We start from the raw sequence: 12040 nt of genomic DNA on the forward strand, positions 1-12040 counted from the left end.
CGATGTCACCTCTCTTGTTCTTGATATTGCTAATTTGTGTCCTTTTTTCCTCTTCATTTTGGCTAGAGGCTAATCAATTTTATTGATTTTCTCAAAGGTCACTTTTCTGTGGCTGCTGTAACAAATTACCACAAAGTCGGTGGCTTAAAACACCAGTAATTTATTCTTTCAAAATTCTGGCGGCCAGAGTGTGAAATCAATTTATTGGCAGGGTTGCGATCCCTGAACGGGCTATAGAGGAGAACCCGTTTCTTGCCTCTTCTAGCTTTTTGTGGCTCCAGGTGTTCCTTGGCTTGTGACTGAATTAGTTCAGTCTCTTCTTTTGTGGTCCCATTGCCTATTCTGCTGCGTTTCTTTCCTATGTCTCTTATAAGGACACTTGTCTTTGGATTTAGGGTCCACCCAGATATTCCCGGTTGGTTGCTCATCTCAAGATCCTTAATTACATCTGCGAAGACCCTTTTTCCAAGTAAGGTAACATTCACAAGTTACAGGGATTAGAACATGGATGCTAGACATGTCTTTGGGTGCCACCGTTCAACCCATTACAAACCAGCTTTTGGTTTCATTGATTTTCACTTCTTTTGTTTTCTGTAGCATTGATTTCACTCTGGTCTTTGTTTCTTTTCTTTGGTTTACTTTAGATTACTGTTTTTATTTCATAAGAGGGAAGCTAAGATCATTGGTCTGAAACTGTTCATTTCTAATATAGGTGTTAAGTACTATAAATTTTCTCCTAAATACTGCTTTAGCAACATCCCACAAATTTTAGTATGTTGTGTTTTCGTTTTCATTCAATTCAAAATATATTAAAATTTTCTTTTTGATTTCTTCCCTGACCCATAGGTTTTTGAAAAGTAGGTTATTTGTTGTTGTTATTGTTAGGTGCCAGACAGTCAGTTCTAACTCATAGCAACCCTATGTACAACAGAACGAAACACTCCCCAGTCCTGTGCCATCCTCACAGTCCTTGTTAGCTTGAGCCCGTTGTTGTAGCCACTGTGTCAGCCCATCTCGTTGAGGGTCTTCCTCTTTCTCGCTGACCCTCTACTTTAGCAAGCATGATGTTTTTCTCCAGGGACTGATCCCTCCTGATAATACGTCCAAAGTATGTGAGGTGTAGCCTCGCCATCCTTGCTTCTGAGGAGCATTCTTGTTGTACTTCTTCTGAGACAGATTTGTTCGTTCTTTTAGCAGTCCATGATATAGTCAATATTCTTTGTTAACGCCACGATTCAAGGGTGTCAGTTCTTCTTTGGTCTTCTTATTCATTGTCCAGTTTTTGCATGCATCTGAGGTGATTGATAACACCATGGCTTGGGTCAGGCGCAGCTTAATCTTCAAGGTGACATCTTTGCTTTTCAACAGTTTAAAGAGGTCTTCAACTTACTGAGTCTTGTTTTATGGCCCAGAATATGTTTTATTTTGCACTGGGGCAGCTGTAGGGCTCACCTTGTTTACCATCTCTTAGGCATCCTGCCCTTTTTGTTGCCTGATTGACCAGTGTATTAAGAGTTGTTTTGTGTATTAGGGTTTTTGTTGTTTATGTGGGGAGGGGGAGTAGAGTAAGTCTGGTTTGTTTTACTCCATTTTTGCCAGAAGTAGAATTTAAGATCCTACTTTTTATTTCTTAAGTGCTTTTGTTGAAATATAACCCATATATAAAATAGTCCGGAAATCATACACATGCAGCTCATTGAGTTATCACAAAGTTAACACCCACGTAAGTGCCACCAGTGTCAAGAAAGAAAACATCCAGAATCTCAAAAGCCCAGCCTTGTGAAATTATTCAACATTTTGGCTATAGTTGTACTTTTCCGATTTATGAATATATCACAAGTTATTTATCCATTCCATTGATGAAGATTGTAGTTTTTAGCTTTTTTTTTTTTCCTCCTTAGCATGTGTGGCTTTTATAATGCATCAATAAACATTTTTATGTGTGTCTTCTTATGAACATTGCACCCAGTTCTCTTGGGTGTTTTTCTTATGAACACTGCACCCAGTTCTCTTGGGCATATATCTAGGAGTAGAACTGCTGGATATGCCTATGTTCAACTTCAGTATATGATAACAAACACTTTTCCAAACTTTTTGTGCCAATTAACACTCTTACCAGCTAATAGTTTAATATTATCAGTCTTTTTTTTTAATTTTGTAAAATTTTGATTTCATTTACTGGTATCTCACTGTAATTCTAATATGTATTTCTCTGATGACTCATGAGATTGAGAACCATTTTTTTTCTTATACGTAGATCCATCTGCAAATTCTGACACCTCTACCATCAAAATATACATAGAATCTGTTCTAAAGTCCAGACTTGACTGTCAGACGGCCTTTTTGATTTCTCTCCACTTGAATGTCTTATAAACATCCCAGTCTTAGAGGCGTCTAAAAATGAGCTTCGAAAGTAAACTGGAGAAAGGAGACAATAAAGATCAGGGTAGAAATCAATGATCTAGAAAATGGAAAAAGAAAAGTCCATAAAGCCAAGAGCTGATGTGTAGTGAGTTGAATGGTCATAGCCAAAGATGTCTCCATTGTCTGCTTCCTAACCCTCAGACTCAGGAACTGAATAAATTTGGACAGCAAAGGGTCCTTTTATATTCTGCTTATGTGCATAGAGAAAAGATCTTAATACATAGTTGTACTCTGGTTTCATAACTGGTTTTTTCGCCTACTTTTTTTTTTTTTTTTAATGCTTAGATTATCCTGACAATGAAAAATATATTTACTTTTGCATTTATGATGAAATTTTATTGTTAGCTGACATGTTAAACTCATTTATTGGGAGAAGCAGCGATAATTGTGATTTTTATAAAACATTTTATCATTGTAATTGAAAAGAGTTATTTAACATAAAAATTTTTTTTCCCCCATTTATAGGTTTCTGAAGGGTTGTCATTTTTGCATAGCAGTGTGAAAATGGTTCATGGAAATATTACTCCTGAAAATATAATTTTGAATAAAAGTGGAGCCTGGAAAATAATGGGCTTTGATTTTTGTGTGTCATCAACCAATCCCTCTGAACAAGAGGTAATGCAGGTTGTAGTCATCTCATTTTTTAAGCCATGGAGTTTTGTGATTGTACGTGGCATGAACTAGAGAATTCATGAGTCTGATGTGTAGAAATAGGCTTGGTGGTACAATGGTATGCTTAAATGTACTACTTTGTAGAAAATTTATATTGTTCATTGGACCTAGCTTTGACTAAGAGTATTTTTCAGCTCATTGATTCTGCAGTAGTTAGTGTTATTATGAGAAAAAGATGCCAGATTTAATAAATTTGAGAACTATTGGATTAAATTTTTTTTTTTTTTGTCAGAGCCTCAAATTCACTCACACACACTGTGAATCTCTACCAGTGTTTCTCTGACTTATTGGACCACAGAATCTTCCTTAGGGAGCATAATAACAGTAATAACAGTGATAATAATAGTTAACATTTATTGAAGCACTTTTCTAAACATTTTTCATGTATTTACTTACTTAATTCTCACAACAACTCAGCGAGATACAGGAGCAATACAGATGAGTAACGTAGACTTACAGAGTAAATAACCTGTTTAGGCAGGTGGTAAATGGTAGAGCCAGGATTTGAACTCAGTCTTTCTGGTTCCAATGCATGCATCACTTCTTAGTGATTATGATACCTGTCTCTTCGTCCTTGGGAAACACTGCATTAGTTTAATCATGTTTTGTGTTTATTGGTTCCCTGTGGCGTAGAGGAAACCCTGGTGGTGTAGTGCTTAAGAGCTGCAGCTGCTAACCAAAAGGTTGTCAGTTCAAATCCACCAGGCACTCCTTGGAAACCCCATGGGACAGTTCTACCCTGTGCTACAGGGTTGCTATGAGTTGGAATCGACTCAACAGCAATGGGTTTTTTTTTTTTAAATGGTATAGAAGGCCCTTTGTGATGTGCCATCTTATTTTTCAGGTTTTTGCTGTATGTAGTTGTTAAAGGACCATGATTTGACCTAAAGATAATTTATAATGTAAGCAACCATTTTTAAGAGGAGCAGGAAAAATTTGTTTGGTCGAATACATACTATGGGTCAGACTTGTGAGCTCTGTCCTCTGCACATTTGCTTAATCCTTACAACAATCTTTTGAACCTATTAACTAATTCACATGGCTGATTAGCGGAAGATAAAGGTTTCAAAGAACAGCCTTTTTGAAGCTGTAAAACATGAAGCCTACATATTACAAAACATACACCAGTTCTTTCCATATTCATACTTTATCTTGATAGTGATGATTTGTCTTCTGGAAGAAAGCTCTGATCTCAAAATTTTAGGAGGTCTTATTCTTATCTCTTATCTTGATGTTTACACTTTCCAGATTTAGGACTGAAGGCAGTGGTGGCATTTTTGTTTGCGTGGCAGAGGTATGAATTTAAAAGATAGACTGCTGCTGCTTGATAGCAGTTTGTTTTCATTTGAAATATTTAATTTATGTATTCTTTTTCCTTTTTATAGCCTAAGTTTCCTTGCAAAGAATGGGACCCAAATTTACCATCATTGTGTCTTCCAAATCCTGAATATTTGGCTCCTGAATACATACTTTCTGTGAGCTGTGAAACAGCCAGTGATATGTACTCTTTAGGAACTGTTATGTATGCTGTATTTAATAAAGGAAAACCTATATTTGAAGTCAATAAGCAAGATATTTACAAGAGCTTCAGTAGGCAATTGGATCAGGTATTTGCGTATAAATATTTGATGAAATGTTTCTTTGATTTTTTTTCTAAAATGTGTTCAGAAAAATCTCTAAAATGAGATATGTTTCCTATTTTAAGTTTGTATATACTCAATTTAATGGAAGTTATTTTGTAAGTAATGAGGACTGGTTAAAGTTTGTTAACTACAAATTATTTGGCATTTATTTACTAGAGTGAATATTGAAATATGGTTTTAAAATATTGGGTATTTTGTTTTAGGAATAGGAACATTTTCAGATATTAAAGGTAATATTTTAAGTATTCTAATTATCTTACAACAGTAGGATTAGCAATTTGTTCAATGTACAAATATAAATATTTGTTGCCATTAAATGCTATTTGTTGAACAAACAAAGATAAAACATGCGACTTGAATTCACTGAGCTAAAGCAGCTCTCCAGGTAAATCTGCTGTACTTTTGCTAAAAAACTCACTAGCTAAGAATACACAGAATGTGTATATAATATGTAAATTAACTCAACAGCAAAGGAGAAGAAATAGAATACAGTTTTGTAAAGTAAAATTTGGTCAAGTGACAAATTTTGGCTGCTCAAAATTTCTAGCCCTCATCCACCTAAACTCAGAATGGTTATGCCATTATGTATGCATACTCAATTCCTATTTTAATGGAAGCTGCTTTTTGGAAGAAATTTAAAACAAACAAAACAAAACCTTTTCACATGTATTTGAAGTGTCAGTCATTTATAAAATTTTCGAAATGTGTGTGTGTGTATTTATACACACTTTAATAACCCATACCCTTGCCTGTTGGTAGAGATGTCATGCTGTTTTTTTTTCTTAATTAATTTTGGTGAATTTTATTATCTCTCCTGTGTGTCTAAGATAACTTTATGTTTTCAATACACTCACACATTCAGGTGGGCTGACAGATGCATCAAAAACACTTTCTAAAAAGAGAGAGGTAGCTCATGCAAGTTGGCAACCTTTTATGTATTGTTTTCTGTTGGAGCAGGCTGCCTCCCTTTGACATCTTATAGTCAAAGATGAAAGAAAAACTTTGCTTACTTTGAAGCCTATCGAGCACAGTTGTACATTTAGTTTAATCCGTGCTGACTTGATTTATTGGACTTTGTAATGCAAAATGATAAATACCTTACACCCTATACAAACCTTTTAAAAAAGTACTGAATAAACATAGACAATACCTTTATTTTTGTTTTTTTCCATGTTAAACCTCAGCCTCTATAGGATATGTTTCCAGAGTGTCTTTGTTAAAGATATATTGATAGGTAAATTTGAAAAAGGATTCTTAAATAGACCATTGCCAATATTAATACATATCTTTTTGAATATTTTATATTCATATTTCATATTATTGCTGTTTTGAATAGTTGAGTCGTTTAGGATCTAGTTCACTTACTAGTATACCTGAGGAAGTCCGTGAACACGTAAAACTGCTGTTAAATGTAACTCCAACTGTAAGACCAGATGCAGATCAAATGACAAAGGTGAGTACACACGAATTTCTGCCTTAGGTAAAGGGACAAAAAATGAGTTAAAGTAGATTAAAACAAGATTTAGTCAAATGTAGTCCCCAAATAACATCTGTATCGATGAACATATTAAGTGTTCAGCTTTTTTATAGTCTTAATATTTAAATCATTTGTGTACATAATTGCTCTGATGTGAGGTTAATATTTCAAGTGAAGAGTCCTAAGAGTCACAAGTAGATATGTTAAAATTCTGTGCTCCAGAGAATTGACGTTAATTCACTCATAAAAGCATAGACTTTTAATAGATTATTGGTACTCTTTATGCCTTCTCTGTTTTAGTAAACAAAATGTTACTGTCCAGCCAACTCAGAGGTACTAATTCTGACGATTTGAACTTGAAAAGAAAATTAATTTATTACTTTATCCTGATTTTTATAATTAGAATTTCTATTAAAGTGGCCCTTAGCAGTTTGCTCATTTTTTTTCTGAATATCGTTTTGCCAAACTGACAGTTTCAAATAGAAGTATTTTAATGTTATTTATAAAAATAATTTTATTTTCTTATTTTTAGATTCCCTTCTTTGATGATGTTGGTGCAGTAACACTGCAGTATTTTGATACCTTATTCCAAAGAGATAATCTTCAGAAATCACAGTTTTTCAAAGGACTACCAAAGGTTCTACCAAAACTGCCAAAGGTTTGTTGTTGATCAGTTTCTGATTATGATCAGAATTTTAGAATTTAAAATTAACTTTCGCTTACTATAATAACTTTTCCAAAGAAATAAAGGTAACTTTTGCCTTAAGTGTATAAATAACTATAAAAGGCTGCAGACTGTAACAAAAAGTTTAGTGTCCCTTTTCGCATGGTTAAAAAAATAAATAAAAAGACCCAGAAAATAGGATAAAAAATTAGAAGGATATTACCTATGCAAAGGCAGCTCTTGAACACTAAATGTCAGAAGAGAGGTTCAGAAGCTGTCACTATGGAGATCACTTCTACACCAGCAATTAAGGAGGTACTTCTTTACTTCTTTATTGATGCTGTTGTTGGGTGCCATCGAGTCCATTCCTACTTATAGCAACCCCATGTGACACAGTAGAACTGACCCGGAGGGTTTTCTTGGCTGTAGTCTTTACAGGAGCAGATCACCAGTTCTTTCTCTTGCAGAGCTGCTGGGTGGGTTTGAACCACCAGCCTTTTGGCTAGCAGCTCAGTGCTTAACCATTGCACAACAAGGGCTCTCTTATTGATGCTAAAACCCGTTGCCATCGAACTGCCCCATAGCGTTTCCAGGGAGCGGCTGGAGGATTCGAACTGCTGACCTTTTGGTTAGGAGCCGTGGCTCTTAACCATTGTTTATCACCAAGGCTCCTATTGATGCTACCCTCTTCAATTTCCTTAACTCTCCCTCTCTGACTTATTAAAGTGTGAGTGTACTATAGTCTGAAAAATGTCGGTGAATGCTGATAAAGAGGCACGGGTTAGAAAGCTAGTGCTAATTCCTGGTTGCAAATTTTTGTTCAGTGTTTTGCTTATAAGGTATTCATTGATGCCTTACTGTTTGTCTAGTACTTCATTTAGGTGCTATAGAGAATAATTTTTTTTTTTATAGAGAATAAAGGGAAAGAAAAAGGAAACGTGAAGTATTGTCCCTGCTCTCAAAGCCCTTACCGTATAGAGTTAACATGCATGAAAATATTTTACATGTTCAAAGATAGAGTGTTGATTCTTAACTATTATAAATTACATTATAAATTATAACTTGGTGGTTGAAATTGATGACCTAATACTCAAGCATTCCCTGCTATTTTATCTAACATGTAAACTTCACCTATGAAATCAATACCATGAGGTTATGTCACAAAAGAATTCTTTAGTGAATAAAAGTGCAGTATAGGACAGTGCTTAAGTTGTGTGGTATGAATAATGAAGGAATTAAGAGGAGAAATATGTTAGTAAGGACTAATTTTGGAAAGTTTCCTAAATGGTCATATGCTTTCCTTTGGGATATTTCCAGGTTACGCCTTTTATCCTGGCATGATTAGGAATAGCACCTCATTTTACTCTCAAAAGTGTCTTAGTTTGAACATTTATTACATGGTCACATAGGAGATTTTAAATTGTAACTTCAATTTTAACGCTAAAGATTTGAAATTTTGTAAAACATTTTGCCTTTCAGCGGGTCATCGTGCAGAGAATTTTGCCTTGTTTGACTTCAGAGTTTGTAAACCCTGACATGGTACCTTTTGTTTTACCCAATGTTCTACTGATTGCTGAAGAATGCACCAAAGAAGAATATGTCAAATTGATTCTACCTGAACTTGGCCCTGTCTTTAAACAGCAGGAGCCAATCCAGGTAGGTATGCAAATATTTTTGCATTTTTATTCATTAGTATTCTTCATGATGATGACTGTCATTAAGTACAAAAGGATTGCATATGTGACTTTTTAAAATTTGAGGTAAGAATACTGTACTTTCTTTTCTGTAGTCAGAAAGCTGTCTTGTATGTGATTGAAGTGAACCATTCCTAAAATTATAAATGGACTTTGCAAGTAAATGTATGCAGCTCTCCATAAATTACCATCTCAGAAAATAAATTGTAATGAGAATTTTTATTTGCTTTACGGTTCCCGCTGGCCTTACTGGAAGTTACAGATTGGGAAATTAAGTATTTTTCTCCTGCGCTTTAGTTTGTTTGTTTTGTTATTCAGGGCCTTTAATTCATAGATGACTTGGGCCAGTTGTTTCTCTTTATCTTACTGCTGGTAAACACTGCCACCAGGAGAGAAAAAAATGCTTACAGCACCCAGGAAATAATGTACATATGTATTGTAAGTGAAAGTGGTAATCGATCTCTGATGTAGATTCTATTACAGTGTTTATATCCCAGATTCAGGATAGTCTAGACTTCAGAGCAGTAGAGTCATTCACACGGGTTTGTACCTGGGCTCATTCCTGTCCTGGAACCATGACTCAGACAAATCATTACCCTTTTAAAGCCCCATTTCTTCATTTCTAAAGTGAAATGGGTTGTTGGGATTAAATGAAACTGCCTGGCCCACAGTGAATACTGTTTTATATTGCTTCCACTATATGGTCATAGCTTATTGGTAAACCATCAACTACTTGATTTAATGGCCTTCTGACAGGCTGTTTGTAGTCCTTCCCTTAAAAGAAGGGGAACAGAAGGAAGTGTAGTAGTAAGGCAAGAGCTCCTATGGACTAGGGAAAGGGTGAGGGAGAGTAGGCTTTGAAGCAGGTCAGGATGTGAGAAGGGAAAGGTGGTGGAGCCACAGGTTCACTGAGCTGTGTGTCTGTCAAGGTAGTGTCTTAAGGAAGCTATCATTTTTCTTTGCCTCCATTTTTTGGTATTTTTCTTCTCATTAGTTGTCCAGTTAAAAATTCCTTCTGAAAAATTTTAACTAAGACTTGACAAAATTAAGTATTCTGCATGAATAGAAGAAGTTGGTTCCTTTTAATTTAAATATGTAGGGACAGTTCGATGAGATAGGAATGAAAAGTCAGAGGCAATTAAAATGTTAATTGTTCATAGAATTTTTCCTTACAATCTTATTAATTTCTATACCTTCTCTTGATAAAGAAGACCATAGGTAATATTAACCAACTATTAGAATTGAAAGAGCTGCTATCTTTTCTACTTTCTGTTGCACTAGAGAAGAGTAGATGTTTAGTTGATACACTTCATTAAGCAGTTCCTTAGGATACCTGATCTAGACAACAAGACTATGTTCCAGAGTCAAAAGTGTGACCAGCAAAAGAGATTATAAAGCTTTGTTAACAGTTATTCAAAATACACAGTACTTGATGTGTTCATAGCCTTAATTTTAATAAAATTAGTCTCATGATTTATTAAACAGTATCAGAGCTCTGAAAATACTTTGAATAAAAATTGTAGTTAAGAATATAAATGTAATGGCCATTTTCTGGGGTGGGGGAATCCCTTGCCTTGAGTTATTTATCTGTTCCTAATAGATGTTAGTTTAGAAAATATTTGATTATTTGCTTATGTAGACCAATGGTGCATGAGCTCACTACTTTCACTACGACCAGGCTGGCAATGTATGATGACCTTTTAGAATTTTAGATTAGGTGATGTAAAATGGTACCTTGGTGTTACTTTAATTGGTGGTTGTTCAGATTTCTCTTGGGTGAATAAATGTTTGCCTACTTATCTATTACTTTCTTTTAATTAAATTTTTTTCACAGGAAAATAACTTTTTTTCTGGTTATATAAATAATACATGTACGTTGTAAAAACTTCAACAATACTGAAAAATAAAGGAAATAAAATTACTTGAATTCTCTCCATCATTAACATTGAATGTTCTTTCATATGCTCTTATATTCACATTTATACACATAATCGTATATAAATGAGGTAATATCAACCATAAATATTATTCATATCATGGGGACTTTTTAATACTGCGTGTGTATGTATGTAGATACCCATTGCCGTTGAGTCCACTCTGACTCAATAGTGACCGTATAGGACAGAGTAGAACTGCCCCGTAGGGTTTCCAAGGAGAAGCTCGTGGATTTGAACTGCCGACGTTTTGGTTAGCAGCCGTAGCTCTTAACCACTGTGCCACCAGGACTCCCTATGGATACATATGGATACATAGATACATACTTTTGTGTGTATATGGAGAGAGAGACTCTTTTTTTGTTTCTTTCTTTCTCTTATTCCCACCCTACCCAGAGTTTACAAGCTGTAATGTATTCTACGCTTTTCTTATGCTTATGTAATCTCAGATATACACACACACACACACACACACACACACGTATTTAAATATTGGAGGGATGATTATCGTTAGGTTTATGAAAATGGAATCTATTATCTACTTTTCTGTGTCACGGAGGAAATGCGTACAAGTCAGCTGGTATAAATTCAACCTTTTTTTAAAAAAATGATCACATAATATTCTATGGTGTGTATGTACCATAGTTTATTCACCTATCTCCTTTTGTGTCCAACTTTTTGCTACTGCATATGGTACTTTTTACCTACAACCTTATGTACTAACACTTTTTTATCTTTGTTGGCCAGTTCCTCCTTTCAATTTTCCATTTTTGTAAAAGGGGTTTATCACTGGGAGAACAAGAAGGGTACACTACTACACGCTTTGCTTTGTGTGCATGAGCTGATTTATAGATGGTGCAGTGGCCAGTCACCAGGAGAAGTGATATGATTGGTCACTGGTCGTGATGTGTGTGTTATTTACACAGTGATTCGTGGACCGAACAACTAGCAGGAAAGTTTGTACTTCATGCAGTTACTCACAGTTAACATAACCATGGTAACTTACTTTTGAATTGTGCTATTGGGGACTGTAACTGAAGTTCACTTTTATCAGAACTATACAAAGTGAGAGCTCCTATATACTCTTCAATTTTTTTTTAAAATAACATGGCATTTTCATTAATCTGATGTGTTTAAGGAATATGGTATTAAAAGGATGAATTTTTTTACTTGATGAGTACATTTCCAAAATGTACTATGTAATTTTTAACCACCTTGATACAGTAGAATATGGGAGATCTTCATCAGGCACTTCAGTAACTGTACATGGACCTCATTGAAAGATAATGAAGTACTTGGGGCCCTTTTCTTCTACATGAAGTGATGCTGACTGCAGTGCTTTTTGGTGAACGGCAGTATTTTTTTACATAAATAACACTCACCTTCTATGTTTGCCAGCTGCACCCTTCAGAGGTATTTTTTTAAGTGCGCTATGCTAATTTTTTTTTTTTTTTACAGCACCATGTTAAAAAAAATTGGCGTAGCAGTTCTTATGAAAATGCCTCGGGGTGGTGGGGGGCATGGTTGGCAAA

General features: G+C 35.0%; 1 protein-coding gene across 3 annotated transcripts in view; it reads left to right on the plus strand.

The window, feature by feature from the left end:
- Window positions 1–12040, plus strand: part of SCYL2 (SCY1 like pseudokinase 2) — an 89993-nt gene that overhangs the window by 46126 nt on the left and 31827 nt on the right. For all 3 annotated transcript variants that reach the window (XM_049884143.1, XM_049884141.1, XM_049884142.1), the window contains exons 5-9: window positions 2890–3039; window positions 4482–4703; window positions 6076–6192; window positions 6749–6874; window positions 8360–8536. In XM_049884143.1, coding sequence (XP_049740100.1) covers window positions 2890–3039; window positions 4482–4703; window positions 6076–6192; window positions 6749–6874; window positions 8360–8536 — 792 coding nt within the window. The remainder of the gene's footprint in view (window positions 1–2889; window positions 3040–4481; window positions 4704–6075; window positions 6193–6748; window positions 6875–8359; window positions 8537–12040) is intronic.

The sequence above is a fragment of the Elephas maximus genome, chromosome 4, assembly GCF_024166365.1.
Source record: "Elephas maximus indicus isolate mEleMax1 chromosome 4, mEleMax1 primary haplotype, whole genome shotgun sequence".
In the NCBI taxonomy this organism is placed as follows: domain Eukaryota; kingdom Metazoa; phylum Chordata; class Mammalia; order Proboscidea; family Elephantidae; genus Elephas; species Elephas maximus.